Below are 19,000 nucleotides of genomic sequence, written 5' to 3'. Positions count from 1 at the left end.
TTCATAAAAATTTATAATGTTTGGAAAAAACAAAAACATATTTTGTATGCATATATTCCTTGCCAAAAAAATATATTCCATTTCAAAGAACGGAAATATCTTAAAATTGCACAGGTATATTACTGCTGTCGTTGGTAAGGAGAGATGGAAAAGGAAAAAAGGTATGTATTGCATGATAATTACAGAAAAAAAATAGAATCACTTTTATAATATTTATTTAAATTGTTTGTTTTCATATTTAAATCCAAATTATATTTTTTCGCCACATCTAGATAATATTTGTATTTACGATATTGCTGATTATTTTCTTTCTTTTTTTTTAATACATCTATTTGATCACATTTTCCCGATTCTTTATTTTCCAGTGGGAGTTTTTGTTTAAATATGTATGCAAGTTTTCTATTAATAGCTTCTGACCCATCTGGTAATATTAAATTATTGTATTCATTTAACTCTGGTTTTATATATCCAAATTGTTCTAGCACTTCATATATCATGTTATGATCTATGCTTTTACTTAATTCTTCTTCTTTAACTTTATAATCATCACTATTATCACTGTTATAATTATCAGATATGTCGTTATATGTTGGAATAGGTTCATCAGAATTATTTCTACTAACCCCATTTTCAATATTAGTCTCTTTATTGTCGGATGATAAATCACTTGTATTATCATTTTCATGGGATATATTATTTTGGTTGTCATGTAATTTTTTTTCACTATTTTCATTTTCATTTTCTTTCATAGTTAATTGCGTTTCTTTCTTTTCACAATTAATAGTTTTTTTTAAATGATTTTTGTTCTTATGCAACATGCATAGAACTAATTCTTTATCTTCCTTATTTGCAATATATTTATTTAATAAATCAACATATGTTTTTGAAAAATCATAATATTTTTCAATAAAAATAAAAAAATTCGAATGAAGTTTAGTATGACTTTTACATATCATATGAGACTGTAATGCTTTAACAGATTTAAAATACTTAAGACAGTAAATACATATATTTTCTTCATATATTTTTTTCCCTATTGTTAAAATAATTTTTTTCAAATTTGTCACAAATTTTATATCAGGAATATAAAAAGTATAATTTTCATTCATATGCTTAATATTTTCTTCAATAGTATTAAAAATTCGATTATCAAAAAAACAAACTAATGGGTTATCATATTTTACATTAGCTTTTAATAAATAGTCTTCAGTTGATGCATATATCACTTTTTTCACACCATTTGTGTTGTTATTATTTGCATTGTTAGCAAATTTATCTTTTTTTTGCTTATTACCGTTGTTATTGTTTTTATTTTTATTATTTTCTTTTTTTTTATGAACATTGTTAGAGCCGTTTTTATCTTTTTTGTTTTTTTCCTTCGTATTTTCATCATCTTCTACTTTTTTTAAATTGCTAACTTTTTCATTAAAAGCTAGCTCATTTATTGCACTCAAATTTAATAACTTTCTTTTTAAATTATATTTATGCCATTCCGATTTAAAATGATATCGAAAAAATGAATAATTATATATTTGTATATTACATGTATAGCAATTATATGTTTTTTTATTTAAGTCACTATTTTCAATATATATATTTACTTGTTCATTGTTATCAAAATTTATTCTCGAATTGGTATTTATGTTCATATCATCTTGAACAATAACGTCTTCTTTTTTTACATTGTATATGTTTTTTATGTCATATGGTTTATTAATGTTTTCACATTCCTCGAATTGATCGTCTTGCTCCATCATGTGTTTTCTTTTTTTTATTTATCTTGAAAATACTGGTCTTTAATTTGCTATTAAAATTTTTATATTTTAATATATTTCTACGTTTTACCGATTTTACTCGTAAAAATTAATATATATATACGCACATTCATATAAGGTATTCGTATTTTTTCTCAATACGCATGTTCGTGTTTATCAATCACGATTATGTTGGTACCCATGGATATAATTATAGGATGTATATATATTGATTTATTGTAATATATTTATATATCAACGCTTTGTAGATATCTAATTGTTAGCGTAATTACGCGCATATGTAATATATTTATGTAATTGAATATTTAACTTGAAATAGTAAAGATACGTGCGCATGTATGCATAAAACGATTCTATTATTTTTCGATTTTTAGTATTCTGACTTCAAATACATCTAATTATTATGCTTTCCAGTGCATCGTAGTTATATATATTTTTTTCTCGTTTGTATACTAAAGTATGTTTTTAAAATATTATTATGAAAACATCATAGTGTTTCATTAAAAAAATATATAATAAAAAGTAATAAGAAAAAATTAAAAACTGGGCGAATGAAAGAATACATGGATGATTAAATGGGCAAATAAGCGTGTTAATATATTATATATATATATATATAATAAACAAAACTTGTTATTTATATAATGAAAAATCGATGTATAAAAAAAAATATATTTAAAAATTAAAATTAAAGGCCTATCATTTTAAGTTATAATTTTATAGCAGCAAAAAAAATATATTATGTGAAAACGCAGAAATTAATGATATTAAAAATACAATTTTAAGCGTATAGAAAATAAAAATTAACAAGCAAAAAAAAAAAATATATATATTATTAAACAAAAAAAAAACGTTCGCTGTCGTTTCTCTGTTTGTTTTTCCGCAATAAAATATTATATACATGTCATATTAAAATATATGAGGTATATGACATTTTTTATAATACGAGGATTATAGCATTTGTCGTATGGAATTAATTTAGTAATTTTTCATGGTTATTTTGCTTCAAAATTTGTTCATTATTTATTTAATAAACTTTTTTAAAATAAAATTTCAAAATATTGATATATATTAAAGGGGTAAAAGATAATGACAGTGTTTAATTGACATAAAATATAGGAGGCATAATTGCCTATATTAAAAATATGATGATACCCACAATATTAAAATAATAATAATAATTTAAAAAATTAAAGTTACATTAAACATAATTTTCCTTAGCCTTTGTTTTAATATATTTTAAATCAATTGTACAATTTTTTGTGATAAAAAAATATTTTAATATTATTTGCGAAAAAAAGGAAAAACTATGATTTATTTTATTTTAATTATATAATTAAGAAAGTTATTTTTGGAGTCTTTCCCCTTTTTAATTGCAATATAACAACACCTTTACACTATACATTACATATGTAATATAGCATGTACAATATGTTTCGACCTTTTCGAAGGCATACCTTGTTTGCATTCCTTAATTAGGACTTTTATATAATATGAGTTGTATATATTTCAATAAATGTCACTATCGTGCATTATATGTTTTTGTCTGTCACTTTTTATTTCTGATCGTTTTTTTTTGTAATTGATCGATCTATTCTTTTCCGCCTCAGTCAACTTCAAAATTTGCCTTTTTTCCTTCTATAAAAATGTGTATGATTCACATAGATAAGTATCATATGGACGCGGATATATGTGCATATATTATTTTTCATTTAATTTTTACCTCTATTTGGTTTATAATATCTTCCTTGACTTTGTTATTGATTGAGGTTATTTTGTCATATAATAATTCGCGAGCATATACCCGATTTTGCTGTAAACACCTGAATAAACCGAGGGGTATTTTTAAATGAGATAAATAATGTGAAGGGGAAAATAGAAATACAAAAAAATATTAAAAAAAGTTTTTTCCCTGCAAATTTATGTACCTATATTTGTGGCACTTGATAACTATTTTATCATCGTTGGTACGGTCATATTTTATCATGACACAATTGTTTGTTTTGTTTACTTTCTGTCCACCTTTTCCTGTACCTTTAATAAATGTCTCTTCGATATTTTTAGGACAGATCCCTATATCTTGTAATTTTTTATTTATTATATCCAACTTATCATTTAGCGAATTTTTTAAGTATGTTCGCTGTGTTGGTCTTTTTATCGTTCTTAGGTTAAGCGATATATTTGTGAAATAGTTGTTCTAAATGTGGATAAAAAATAGTGTGTGTGCAGAGGAGTAATGATAAATGGCTGTACGTATATGTACGTGTGTAGGGACGATTATTTTTACATGACATTTCTTTTATTCATATATTATGAGAGAAGACAATTATATTATACATAAATTGTTAACTTTTTTTATAAATAATTTACCTTACAAAAACTGATGAAACATTTGGCAATATTTGCATGCATATATATATTTACGTAGATAAGAAATAAAGTAAAATTAAAAAACATTATATGATCTTCAGAAAAATAAGTATTATAAATAAATATGCGTATGTGAGAATATATACAAATAAAAAAAAATATATATGGATGTTTTCTCACGTTTTACCAATAGCTTTATAAGTATTAGTTATTCATTTATTTTTATAGGCTTATTAAATTTAAAATTTTATGTGCAGTTTTGGTAAAAGCATATGCTTGTAGCTAGCTTTTTAAATCGATAAATTGGTCTTTTAAAAATATGAAACTCTGTGCTTATTTATTATTTTAGGGATATCACATAAAATTTAAAAACCCAAAAAAGGAATACATTATTATAGTTATTTAAGACTATTTTAATTGGATGAGCTAAATATATGTATATGGATAAACGCCTTTATCTTTCTTATTTTTTTTCTTATTATTTTCTTCTATATATTCAAAAAACATAATTGTTTGAGGATATACGGATTACATTATCTCTAAGATATAGAAACAAACAAGAAACTAAAAAAATATTATAAGTTTATAATAAATGTAAAATAATATTATAAAAAAAAATATTGTTCTTTTTATTATGTTTTACTTTTGGAGCATACGCTTAAAAATACATTGACCATGTGTACATGAACTCATGTTTTGCGTACGTATTGCCAAAAGTGATGTAAAATGAAATAAAATGATAAAATAAATAAATAATCATACGATGGTTAATTTACATTGTTTTACACATTTGAGGCATTTTTCATATAAATATTTAATGTGTTTGATTGAAAAAATATACAATTAAAAAAAAAAATATATATTTGCATAAAACAATTAAAGGCATATTTTTTATTCCATTATTTTAATTTTTTTTCTTTTGTATTTTTTCTTCAACACATTAATCTATTTTATTTCGATTTTTTGTAGCCAATAATTAATTTAAAAAACAAAAAAAATTGTATAAATATTTATTATTTGAAAAAAGAGGCAGGTTAACCATGTAAATTTGTATTCATTATATAGAATACAAGGGGAATAATTAAAAATTTGGTAAAAGTAATTAGGAGGGAGGTGTTTGATGAAGATCCTGCCATACACATATTGATCGAATTTCGTTTGTGTATTAATTTTTTAAATATATTTTTTTTTTTGTTCTCGTACTTTTAATACTTTTTAAATAGAGAACAAAATGAACAAGAACGAAGATATTTTATCGAAGGCCACACCAAATTTTATATACAAGTTTTTTACAGAACCTAATTCAACTGAAGCATTGAGATGGATAAACTCTGAAGTGAATTTAATATGTTTTAGTCAAATGAATGCAGGGGGGAATCAGGTATTTTTAAAAGTAATTGATGGAAGCATTCCCCCACAATATTATGCTATTGTCCATTTAGGTGCAGAAGATAATGGAAATATGGACCCTCCAATATCTTATGTAAAAAAAATAATTAAAATACAGAAATTTTCTATAACAAATTACTATGGGAAACTTTTTATTTTAGCGAAAAAAGTTACTATTTATTTAAATATTGAAAATTTTGATATAGAAGATTTATTTAAAAAATATCACTTACAAAGTATATCTTATTTGCTTTTAAATGCACAAAATGATTATAACGGTTCTAATGATCAGCGACATCCAACTAGCAATAGAACTAGAGACGACAGTAGTTATACAGGCGAAGGATATAATAACAATAATAATGACAGTAATGACAACTATCCTAAATATAATAATAACCCGCCTACTAATTATAACCAAAGAAACAATCACAATGTGGATAATCCAAGAGGATGTACCACACCCTATAAACACGATGATATGTATAGGGGGAATAATAACAAAGAATGTAATAATAATTGGCAAAGTTCAAAAAATTATAATAAAACAGATGATGAAAACTATGAAATGAATTATCGCAATCCTAATATGAGGATAGCAAATGATCCATCTACTAAAAATAACATGTCAGATAGCTATAATGAACCTTATAATAACAAAGAAAATATGAACTTTAGAGAAGATCCTTCACGATATGGTCCTAATGGCCGAAATGGTTACAATAATCCCCTTAATAATAATGAAAATAACAATTATTATAATAGAGGTGATGATAGTGAAAACAATATGGGACTAAATAATAGATCGAGAGCACCCTATAATGAATACCAAAATTATAAAAATAATATAAATAGTAAAAATGATGGGAGATTAATAATGCAAGACAAAAATATAAATGCATGTAAAATGAATTCAGAATATACCAATAACAGAAATTATACAACTAATTATGACCATAATCGTACATTTGAAAATGATCAATACAATAATAGTAATAAAAGCAAAACTCATAACATCAATATAAATCCAAATGCACATAAAAGTGGAAAATATGATGTGCATGCTTACAAAATGAGAGATGATGGTGATCATGGAGATCCTGGGTATTACAGTAGCGATAATAATAGAAATAGTAACAACAATAGCTATCATAAAAATTTAGATCAAGGTTATTTAAAATCCAAATCATCAGGATCATTGCCACTTGAGGCTGAACTGAGCGAAAGAACTGTGCCCCATGAATATAAATATGGATCAAACAACGGAAGATATAGTGAAAGACGAGAAGGAAATGTAATGGATAATTACGGACGAAATAAATGTGAAATAATGCCTGGAGAAAATAAGCAACGTGATTTTCAGGGAAATGATAATTATTACATTGAAAGGGATAATAATGATGGTTTTCCAAAAAGTGCCAATAATAGATTAAATGGAAGTATAAAAGAAAATGCAATGTATAGAGAAAGAAGTGTCGATAATTATAATTCTCATAGCGATAATAATATAAATATGGGGAATGGTATATATGGAACCGAAAAAGAAAATATTCACATTGCTAAAAAGGGGAATTGTGACAGTGATGAAATGATAGAAGAAAGGAAAAGACCTGTTATGGCAAGAGAAATAAATAATAATGGAAATGTTCGTAATCCTGATTTAGAAATTGATAGAGTTCGATGTAATACTTATGAAAAAGCAGAAAATTCTAACTTTAATCAACGGGGTGATAAAAAAGGTAATTATGTACAAAATGGAGAAGATTGTTCTAATAGTATAAATGGAAGTATGATTTATATGAACGAGACAAACGAAACGCTAAGCAACTTTGATGATGTAAATGAGAAAAAAAAAGTTAATGAAACAAAATTATTAAAAGAAAACAATATAAATAGAAATAACAGAAAATGTAATCCTTATCCAAATAGTGCAGTTATAAAAATAAATGATGGTATATTAATGCCAATAAATAAGCTGTCACAATACTCTACAAAATGGATAATCAAAGCTAGAGTTCAATCAAAAGATAATATAAGAAAATTTTATACTGGGAATAAAGAAGGGAAAGTATTTAACATCGAATTATGTGACGAATCTGGGGAAATAAAGGTAAATTTTTTTGGGAAAGCTGTAGACAAATGGTATGATTATTTAGAAGTTGGTAAAATATATAAAATAAGTAAAGGAAATATAAAAAGCGCTAATAAAAAATTTAATACATTAAAACATGATTGTGAAATAACTTTAGATGAAAATTCAATTTTAGAATTATTAGAAGAAAATGATATGAATATACCAAAATATATTTATAATTTTTATTCAATTAGTGAAATAAAAGCTAATATGAATACAGGAACTTTAGTAGATGTAATAGGGATAGTATTAAGTTTTCAAGAACTAAATCAAATCCTTATCAAAAAAACTGGACAATACAAAGAAAAAAAGGATTTGATGCTAATTGACGAAACAAATGAAACTATTAATGTAACACTTTGGGGTGAAAACGCTGTAAAAATGGAAGAAATGAATATAACTGAAAATTGTATTATATGTTTTAAATGCTTAAAAGTAGGTGAATGGCAAGGGAAAAAATTAGAATCGCATCCCAAAACGAAAGTAGAAATAAATCCAGAATTAGATAAAGCATATACTTTAAAAAATTGGTGGGTAAATAATAAAAAAAATGTGTATAATACAATAAATTTGACTACTACTACTTCGAATAATAATATGTTAAATTTAGAGTCACAGAAAACGATACAAGAAATTAAAAAGAATGTTAATTTAGCAAATGAAGAAGTACTATCCGGAAAAGGAATAATTTTTACAACTTTTGGATTTATAGATCACATATACAATGCGATACCTGTATATTCGGCTTGTCCTAATTGTAACAAAAAAATGGTAGCAACGGTTATAGAAGATGGTGAACAAGATATGGACCAAAATGTTTCAGAATCTATGTATTGTGCTAAATGTAATAAAAATAATATACCAGTATATAATTATTCTATTAATTTAAAAATTACTGATAATACAGATTCTTTAAGAGTATCTGCTTTTGCTAATTCTGCTAAAACTATTATGAATGGACTATCAGCTGAAGAATTTATGAAGTTAAGACAAGAATATATTTCTCAAGAAAATATTGAAAACTTTGATCTTATAGAAAAAGCAAAGCTCAACGAATTCTTTTTCAGGATCAAAGCATATATGACTTCTCACATGGATGAGATAAAAAAAAATTACACTATTCTTGAGACTATACCCCTAAGTAAACTTTTGGTTGATAACTGTCGCTACTTGATCAAGGAAATCAAACTAGCCACAGAAGATATCCAAGAATAAAATGAGAAGAAAACTATGGATCTATGTTGATCAATGTTTAGTTTCTATTTCTTTAAAGTTTTTCACTCATAATAACTCATATTACTCTTTCATTAGTTATTCATCACATATTCATTTTTTTAGTGTAATACATGCATGAATTAATTTACATATTTTATATGTACTATTTTTTTCGTAAAATTTATGCATATTGTACAATATTTCGAAAAAAATTCACAATGTATTTTAATAACCAAATTTAACTATCTGTTGGTTCTTTTTCAAAATTTATGCACATAAAAATTCGATGACTGATTTATCAGTTATAGTATTTTAAAAAACAATGTGTACATTGTATATGAATCTAGATTTAAAAGAATAGAAATAATGATATGGTACTTTTTTACATATTACAATTTATCCTAATTTTCGAGTTTGTATTATGGCTATTCTAATATACATTCATAGTATATATATTAGGGTTTAATTTTTCTAAGAGTTTTTTGTTTTTATATCTAAATTATTACTTTTATAATGGGAATATGATAAGTAATATTTTTGTAGCAATAAATTTAATAAATGATTAAAAAGAGGTGAAAAAAAAAAAAAAAATTCAGTACTTAGAGCAAACATAGTCTATCTAAATAAGTCGTAATATAATTTTTGAGCGTATTAGGATAATAACTTTTGTAGGTAAAAATTTTGTTATGATGACCGATCATATTAATTATATATAAATTAAGTCCACACTATTTATAAAAAAAAGCTTTAATATCCAAATATATGTATACATACCACCATATAAGTTTAAAAAATTGATATTTTATAGTTATGTAAAATAAAAAGTAAGGTGATAAAAAAGTTTCAAAATTGTATATATTTTTATGTACTTATAATAATTCATATAGTCATAAGGCATTATATATATAACTTATTTTTTTGTAATTTTTGAAAGTCCATACTTTATTATACCTCAACATATATAATATACAGTAAAAATCAGCATAACACCAAGAATATTGCATACAATATATGGATATGCTTGAAAAAAACTGTTTAATAAATAATGGTAAAGAAAAAAAAAGCCAAAAGGGTAGTAAAATAAAAAGCGACAATTTAATACATCATTAATTGGTACAATTAAAGAATAAAGTCCGAATACAAACCATAATAAAAAATTAAAGATATAAAATTTACGAAAATATTAATACAAACCTAATAAGGGGCAATATTTGATCTATGCATACATTTTTCCCATTTTGCATCCACATCATATTTGGACGCATAACAATTATGTTTTAATGTAAGAACAAGAAAATCACAAACCTGTAAAAGGAAACACCACAGATTAGTATTGTAACGTTTTTTGTTTCATTTTTGATAACTTGTATTCCTAAATATATTCATGGTTAAACCTTTGAAAAAACAGCAATAAAAAATGATTTATATTATTAAGAAATATATATATTTTGAATTATTAATATTATTACGAGCTGTAAATCATTGGATATCAGTAGACAAATATATCAATATTGCCATAGTTTCCTATTTAACAATTTTAGGATTTATTTATATATTATTTAAATTTAAATTTGAAAATCATAAGAATGTTTTGTTAAACTGCGATTTTAGGAACAAACATGTTTGCATTATAGGTTCTTTACAAAATAATAAAAAATTTTATTTTTAATATAAGAATGATTTATGAAGTATATTTTTTTACACTTATTATATATAGACTGACATATTCTTTCATAATAATTATAACTTTTTTTAGGTGGTTCCGAAGGATTTGGACTTTCGTTAGCCAAAAAAATAGTACACGAAAAGCCTCATACAATATCTATTTTAGCGAGAAATGTAAATAAACTTGAGAATGCAAAAAATATATTAATAAATGAAATGACAAAAAGAGGTGTAAATATTAAAATAAATATAATTCAATGCAATTTAGCTTTAAAAGAATCAATTAATGAAGCATTTGACAATGTATTAATGAATAAGAGCTTAGATAAAAATAGAGATGAATCAAATAATATACACGACAATAATATTCATTTTAGAAATAAAAAAATAAAAAATGAAGAACTTAATCCAAACAATATAAACATTATAGATGTACTTATATGCAATGCTGCTTATGTATCTACTAATGAAAATGAAAAGTTGCAATTGAGCGATTTGCTTTACACGATCAATACAAATATTTATGGAAATATCGATTTTATATCTAAAGCTGTTTTACATATGAAAAATAAAAAAATAGCAATAAAACGTGAACAAATTCAATCTAATGAAAAAGATAAAAATAATAAAATTTCTAAACAAAATGAACGCCCAAGAGGAGGAATGATTTTATTTATAAACTCAGAGGGAGCATTATATCCTGTATATGGTTATTCTTACTATTTGATGAGCAAATCGTGTATGTGGACATATAATAATATACTTGATCAAGAATTAAAACATTTTAATATTCACATTGTAAATGCCTTTTTACCATCAATTGAAACACCAGGATATGTTCAAGAAAATTTGACTAAACCACTTATTACAAAAAAAATAGAAGACCTAACAACTACTCTTAATTCAGATTATGCAGCAAAGAAAGTTATTGACAAAATTAAGCAAGGAAAAAAATTTATAACATTAGATATGAATGGATTTTTCTTATCTATCCTTCATAGTGGATATAGAAACCCTGATTGTTACTTTGAATATCTTATAAGTGTATCACTTGGTGGCCTTTTAGTTTTTGTATCATCTCTATATAAGGTATATATTGAATATATTATTTATACAAACAAATGAATGTGGATGCTGATCTTTGTACTGAAATTTATATATCAGTCGTCTCTTCTTATTGATGAAACGAAGCATAATAAAAAATGCATTAGTATATATTATATATTTTTTGTTCGATCTAAATACCTTTGTAAATGATGTAATGATTGTTATTTTCCATGATTTTATCTACAATACTTGATCACTTTCCTTTTTTATGATTCCTGTCACTTATTATATTTCTTTTACCTATTTTTTGAGTTATATTTCTTAACTTGTCACCTCATTTATATTGTATAAATGTATTATAAATGTTTGTAATTAGTAAATTTTGCATTTTATATATTTTTTGTTTTATATTTTTCTGTCATAAAATAATTTCACCCTACATACAAATTAATAATTTGTTTATCTATTCATTTTGTTTTTTTTATATTTTATATGTACACATTTTCATATATTTATTCATAAACTTGTTTAATTATTATTAATTTTTTGCTTCAATTGAAATAAATTCACCTCCCCTTAGAGGTCAAAACAGTATTCAAGTGGTGCTTTATAGGTGTCTAAATAATTTTGGTATTATGTTTCTAATACTTTGATATATTTTAAGTTTATATAAATTTTAAATATAATTTTTTAAAAAAGAGGAAAATATATTTTATATAGAGTAAATATGCATATACATGTATACACATAAAATTTAAAAAGGATAAAAACAAAGAGAAAAAATTAAAAAAAAACGTATGTATATTTAATAAAATTTAATTTGTGTTAATTAAGCAATTAAAGTTAGTAACATAAGTTGATTTAGTTCGTCGGCTTCAATTTATCAATAAACCATTTTTTTGCAGATGACAAAGTAGATTCTGATAAATTTTCAGAATCGGTATTTTTATTTTTATTTTGACCAGTTTCGTTATTATTATTTGCTTCATTATTATTAAAAGTGTAATTATTGTTTTTCGTCGCTTCATCCGCATTATATGTGTTTTCGTGATGAGTAGTAGAATCATTTATGGACGAATCAACTGTACTATTGAAAGTATTAGATGCATAATTGCTACTTTGGCTAGCATCACCGAATTTAGTATGTGTGTTTTTGACAGTGTTATTATTTTGTTTTATTTGGTTATTTCCTGAACTATCAGATGCTCTTGATTTTGGAGGCAATGGTGGTATAGGTATATTAGAATCATTTTTATTTTCTAAATTTGAGATTTTTTTATTGTACATTGTAGATTTTGGAGGTTTAGGAATATTTTCATCAATATTTTTTGAATAGTTATTCGAATATTTATTCTCATTATTTCCGCTATTATTTTTAGTAGTATTAGTACCATCATTTTTGTTATAATTGTTTATATTCATTTTTTGGTCGTTATTGTTGGAATTATTAGCGGCTTGTGGATTGGGAAGATTAAGCTCTATTCTGTTAAATTCTTCGATTAGCTCGATCTGTCTTTGTGTTAATTTTTCTGGGATGCTTAGACTAAATTTAACGATTAAATCGCCATTAGTATGCGAATCAACTTTAGATGGGCCTTTACCTTTTAAAACTTTTTCGGAATTAGGATGAGTTTTAGGTCTAATAAGAAGATCCATATTTCCATTAAGTGTTGGTATATTTACTATACCCCCTAATAAACATTGCTTAATTGTTAGAGGCACATCTACATATATATTGTCATCAATCCATTTAAAAACTTTATGTGGCTCAATATTAATAGTAACAAATAAATGACCATTTTTTCCACCCCTATAACCAGAATGACCTTGATTTGGTATCCTCATTTGCATACCCTTTTTAATTCCAGGTGGTATATCTAATGTTATATTTTTTGTTTGAAATTTGACCCCACTACCTGAACAATGTTTACATGGGTTATTAATAATCTGTCCATTACCTGAACAGGTTCGGCATGGGACCCCGATGATTATTGGACCCCTTTCCATTCGTTGGACCCCTGAACCATTACATACTTTACAGATTGTTAAATTAGTACCCGGTTTTTTCCCTGACCCATTACAATTATTGCATGATACTTTTACATTTAATCTTATATTTTTTTCACATCCTTTTATTGCTTCCATAAACTTTAATGTTATTTCTGTTTGTATATCTTCCCCTCTCGTTGAACTATTTTTATTCCCTGCCATGTTTGTAAACATTTCAGCAAAATCTGTAAACATGAAAGAAGCATCTCCAAATCCAGAAAATGCACCCTCAAAATTTGATGAAGAATGATTACTATAATTTGAATCATCTGTCATTCCTGTTTTATCATAAAATTCCTTTTTTTTAGGATCAGATAATAATTCATATGCTGCTGTAATATCAGCCATTTTCTGTTTGGCGTCTGGAGAAGGATTAATATCAGGGTGATACTTTTTCGCCAATAAGCGAAACTGTTTTTTTATTTCATTTGTAGTAGCATTTCGTGATAATCCTAGTACTGTGTAAGGGTCTTGATTAAATGCCGTTCTTGAAAGGTGTATATTTCGACGTACACGAAAATAAAAAGGTATGGTGCCAGAGCAGTTATTGTTATCTATTTCCCATGGAAACAATGCTACTTTATTATTATTTTTGTTGCCTCTTAATATTTGTGTAAATATATTTCGTTCAAAAATTAAATTGTTGTTGTGTGCTTTTCTCAAAATTCTCAATGGCAACATTTTGCTTTCATTTCACAAGAAATAAAATATGGCAGAAAAAAAAATCCTACAAAAAAATTGTACCATAAAAATAAAATGGCCAAACCAAAAAGTAGTAAAGTTTTACAAAAAAAAAACACAAAAATTTACTTCAACGTTTAAATTGTATGAAAGTATAAATTTTTTTTTAAAATATTTTCACGTTGAAAATGAAATGATCATTGGGAATATCATCTTCTATATTAAAACAGCGTTATATATATGCAGATGCTTTTTCTTTGCCTTTTTACTAATTTTTCATTTTTAATACTTTCTTAATATTGTTGCTAGTGAAACGAATGCATACTAATTATGCAATAAACAAAAATATTGAAAAAAAAAAAAGAGAATTTATACATAAAAATATATGTAATAAATTTTCAGGGGCATGGAAATGTGAATAGTTTTTTCATATAAAGCAATCGTATAGGGGAATGTGGAAAAAAATTTCATATACATGCATACATACATATATATACAGGCATATAAATTTTTAATTTTTATAATAGTTGAAAAGTTTATAACTTGGGATTAAGATAAAATTATAAACATAATTTTTTCGTTACATATGTAAATTATATGTATAAATAATCTATTCAAAATTAAAAATTGTTAGATTATGCTCTTCCACCCTATTCGTAAAATGTGCTCATTTAAATGCATACATAACACTTAGGTTATTTAAGTATGCCCATTATTATATATTTACAGGTTAAATGAAAGTACATTGTTTGTAATATTTTTTAGTTTAGTTAAATAGTTTTAGTAAAACAAATAAATAAATAAAAATATATATATAACACCCGGTTTCATATTAAAAAAATATGGATAAATATTATCAACATCAGTATTATAAAAAATCTGGCGCTATACTATAATTTGATTATAAGTATTTAATACATAATTATAATAATTTTTCTGTCATATAATTTAAAAACATATTCGTTCATTTTTTTATTTGGTTTATTTTTGTAATATTTTTAAGAATTTATCAAATCATTTTCTCATCTAAAATTTGCATTTCAAAATAGCATCTTTCCACAAATTGTAAGATTATAATTAAATATTTAATTGATTTTATCGGGTAAATATCCGCTAAATGATTCTAATCAGAAGGAAAACATATATATAATACAAAATAATTGAAAATAACGCGTATCGAAGTAGCTAAATATCAAATATTGATTGGCTAGTGAACGAAACAAATTAATAACTCACATTATCCCATTAGTGGCAAAGAGGAAAAATAAAAAACAAATTAAATTCGTGTTATTTTTTCGTTTGTCTTGGTTCGGTTTGTTCGAAAATAGAAGTATTATATACGTGGAAATACTTTGTAGTATGTGATAAAATTTAAGGAGTGTATATATACAACCATAGATTTGTAAAACAGAAAGACATAATATCCACATAAATGGAAGTATTACCTGCAGGTTTTTCTGATTTTCGAAGCAGAGAATACTGGAATAATTTTTTCCAGGCGTTTGATAAAAAAAATTTTGAATGGTATGGATCATACAAAGATATAAAAAATATTGTATATGAGTGTATAAGAAAGAGACTAAATTATTGTGATGGTGAAAATGGTGATATTGGTGTTATAAGTCCACAAGAAGTTGAAGAAGGGAAACAAATTTTTAAAAACGAACGAGTTGACAAAAATTGCTTATTAGTAAACATTGGTTGTGGTAATTCAAATTTGAGTTATGAATTTTTTGAAGATGGATTTGATAGCATTATAAATATAGATTATTCAGATGTGGTTATTAATAAAATGAAAAATAAATTTGGTAAAATGATGGAATTTATAAACATTGATATAAATAATAAAGAATGTTTTGAAAATTTTTTGGAAAGTTTAGATATTGAAAAAAAAAAAAAAAAAAAAAATTTCAAAATATTCTTTGATAAAGCTTTTTTAGACGCATATATATCTGGTGATGATAGTGAAGAAGAAGTTTGTAAAAATAATGCAAAGAACTATTTTGAATCTATATTTAAATATATGAATGAAGGTGATATATTTATAATCATAACATTAGCTCAATATTATATAATTAAAGAAGTTGTTAGAAATATATATAATGCAGATATAAAACTTGATGTGAATCCATTTCTAATAAAAAAAAATACAAACGAATTTAGATATCATCCATTTGTTTTTTCCTTTTATAAAACTAATATAAAATTAAAAGATTATACTATGAAGTTATGTAATTTTGAAAATAATGATTATAAAATAATATCTTTATGGAAATTACCTCATGAAATACGTCAGATTAGAGACAATTTAAATCTTCATTCATTTAAAAAAGGAAAAAGAATAATTCTAGATATATTTAATCAAAATATAAACAAATGTGAATATAATATTATTGTTTATGATTCTAATGTTCTTAAAACTGTATATAATACTGTCGTTATAGTTGTTCCTTTTGGCTACGAGTTTCATTCATTATATTCAACTTCTGAAGGAAATGAAGAATTAGCTACAAAAATTAAAGCAAAAAGGCTATTACTTGTGATGCGATCGAATTTTATAATAAATGAGTTTAAAATTGCTCATGAAAATAATAAGAGCATAGCAAATTGTGAATCTGTTAAAGGTGGTGAAATAAGCAATACACTTGAATCTAATGAGAAAAGGGAAGACAATTCAAACCATTTATTAAATGGAAATGAAAATACTAAAAATGTGCAAAATAGTAAAAATTCTTTAGTTAGCGAAAATAAAATTTCTAATTCAAATTCTTCGGAATTTTCTGCGGAAGCTTCTAATGCTTCAAATTTATATGATGGAATCCTCGAAAACCAAGATTCGGTTTCTATCCTCTTAAAATCCGTTAAAAATGAGCTAAATAAAATAATAAATGAACTTGCTCTTCCTAATTCTAAAAATTTCCCCATAATGGCTTTAAATGAAGACATTAAAAATTACAAAATTATATGTCATGAAAAATCAAACTACTGCTCTAACATTATAATAAGAGATGTACTAGTCACAGATGAATTTATTTCTGATAATTTTGGAGCATCTGAAGATAATAAAACAAAGAAAAATGGAAAAAATAAGAAAAAATTAACGCCAAAAAATAACACCCAAAATGCAAGTAATAGTGAAAAGGGAAATGATAATGTAGTGTGTGAGGAAAAAAATAATAAAATAACCCACGATGATGCTAAAAAACTTGCAATTGAACTAATAAAAAAAAATACCGAAGAAAAAAAAATATATTTTCAAAACAAAGAAATTTATAAAAGACAAATGATATTCTCTTATGATCCATTAACTGTTCAATCTGAAATAATATATACAAAAGAGAAAAAAAAAACAAACAAATTAAATGACCATGAAAAAATAGTTTTTGAATATATTGAATCATCAAGTCAATATCATGTAAATTTTTGTTGTACATTTTTTCTCTTTATACTAAACAATTGCTATGCTAAAGATAACAATTTAATAAATATATGTATATTAGGAGGAGGAACAAATGTGCTTTCGAATATTATTAAATCTATTTTTTGTGATTTTAATTTATATTTTAATATAGTAGAAATTGATGAAACAGTTCAAAAATTATATAAATTTTTTTATGATAAAGAAGAAATTAGTAACGACAAACATGTGACAAATTATATCATAAATGATTCTTATGAATATATAAAAAATTTTAATCAACCAAAATATTATGATATCATATTTGTAGATATGAATAATTCTGAAAATTCATACTTAAATATAAATGGACAAAAGTTGTACATAACTTGTCCACATATAGGCCTTTTAAATAAAGATGTCATTACAGATATTAAAAATATTTTAAATGAAAAAGGAGTTTTAGTGATAAATTTACTAACTAGAGATAACAATGCTAAAAAATATGTGTATCAATTTTTGAAGGATCTCTTTTCATCTGTAATTAGTATATCTTCTGCAAATAAAGTAAGTTCAAAGAATAAGACAATTGATAAATCATGAAATCCAAAAAAAATATATAAAATACAATAACCTACAAAATAATTATATACCACTTTACGTGACACAATTATAAAAAAAAGCGATATATGGATTCGCTATAAATTTTATTCCATATAAGTTATTCTTTTTAATGTTTCTATATATATTTATGTGTTACTTTTTCCTCTTCCTTAGGAAATTAACGAAGTATTGGTTTGCAGTCCAAATGATATAAAAGAAGAAAATATTTTTTCCTTTAAAATGAATATAATGAAATGGGTACTTGTTTTATTTTATATTGTATTAGTGTAAATTCATTTGTATGTAAAAATATGTACTTAATTTTGTTTCTTATTGGGTGATTTCTCTTATATTATATATATACATTGTATGTAGTATTATGAATACATAATGGATTTATATTTTTTTCTTAATTTTAGGTACAATGCAACCACAATAGATGGTTTTTAAATTTCGACTTGGCGAGCTTCTTAAATAATATCACGATTTTATGAAACATTTAAGAAGGGATTGAAAAAAATATATAAACTTTGCTTATGTTTACTTTGTTGAATTTTATATGATAAAATATGTTTAGAATCCAAAATATATATATGCATCCATATTTAGCATATATAAAAAATAGACTTAAGCTTCACATTTTAATAGGTAATAAAAATTCCAGATTTTTTTATC

General features: G+C 24.2%; 6 protein-coding genes across 6 annotated transcripts; 3 read left to right on the top strand and 3 right to left on the bottom strand.

Moving 5' to 3' along the window:
- Positions 1-179: 179 nt before the first annotated feature.
- PY17X_1008800 (zinc finger protein, putative) lies at positions 180-1,757 on the bottom strand (the record flags this gene model as incomplete). The annotated part of the gene is made up of 1 exon (XM_719248.1): positions 180-1,757. The coding sequence occupies one exon, from the start codon at positions 1,755-1,757 to the stop codon at positions 180-182; it is 1,578 nt and encodes a 525-aa protein (XP_724341.1).
- A 1,527-nt stretch (positions 1,758-3,284) lies between these two features.
- On the bottom strand, positions 3,285-4,232 carry PY17X_1008700 (peptide chain release factor 2, putative; the record flags this gene model as incomplete). Its single annotated transcript, XM_022956183.1, has 4 exons — positions 3,285-3,413; positions 3,499-3,598; positions 3,704-3,972; positions 4,146-4,232. 4 exons carry the CDS (start codon positions 4,230-4,232, stop codon positions 3,285-3,287), a joined length of 585 nt encoding a protein of 194 aa, XP_022813262.1.
- Positions 4,233-5,376: 1,144 nt separating this feature from the next.
- On the top strand, positions 5,377-8,883 carry PY17X_1008600 (replication protein A1, large subunit, putative; the record flags this gene model as incomplete). The annotated part of the gene is made up of 1 exon (XM_719250.2): positions 5,377-8,883. The coding sequence occupies one exon, from the start codon at positions 5,377-5,379 to the stop codon at positions 8,881-8,883; it is 3,507 nt and encodes a 1,168-aa protein (XP_724343.2).
- Positions 8,884-10,300: 1,417 nt separating this feature from the next.
- Positions 10,301-11,673, top strand: PY17X_1008500 (NAD(P)-binding protein, putative; the record flags this gene model as incomplete). Its single annotated transcript, XM_719252.1, has 2 exons — positions 10,301-10,517; positions 10,640-11,673. 2 exons carry the CDS (start codon positions 10,301-10,303, stop codon positions 11,671-11,673), a joined length of 1,251 nt encoding a protein of 416 aa, XP_724345.1.
- Positions 11,674-12,456: 783 nt separating this feature from the next.
- Positions 12,457-14,325, bottom strand: PY17X_1008400 (uncharacterized protein; the record flags this gene model as incomplete). The annotated part of the gene is made up of 1 exon (XM_719253.1): positions 12,457-14,325. The coding sequence occupies one exon, from the start codon at positions 14,323-14,325 to the stop codon at positions 12,457-12,459; it is 1,869 nt and encodes a 622-aa protein (XP_724346.1).
- Positions 14,326-15,757: 1,432 nt separating this feature from the next.
- PY17X_1008300 (methyltransferase, putative) lies at positions 15,758-18,819 on the top strand (the record flags this gene model as incomplete). Its single annotated transcript, XM_022956182.1, has 3 exons — positions 15,758-18,289; positions 18,500-18,583; positions 18,745-18,819. 3 exons carry the CDS (start codon positions 15,758-15,760, stop codon positions 18,817-18,819), a joined length of 2,691 nt encoding a protein of 896 aa, XP_022813261.1.
- Between the last annotated feature and the right edge of the window lie 181 nt (positions 18,820-19,000).

This window comes from Plasmodium yoelii (assembly GCF_900002385.2).
Source record: "Plasmodium yoelii strain 17X genome assembly, chromosome: 10".
In the NCBI taxonomy this organism is placed as follows: Eukaryota; Apicomplexa; class Aconoidasida; order Haemosporida; family Plasmodiidae; genus Plasmodium; species Plasmodium yoelii.
The sequence above is the reverse complement of the archived record's forward strand: the minus strand, read 5'-3'. Positions and strand labels throughout refer to the sequence as shown.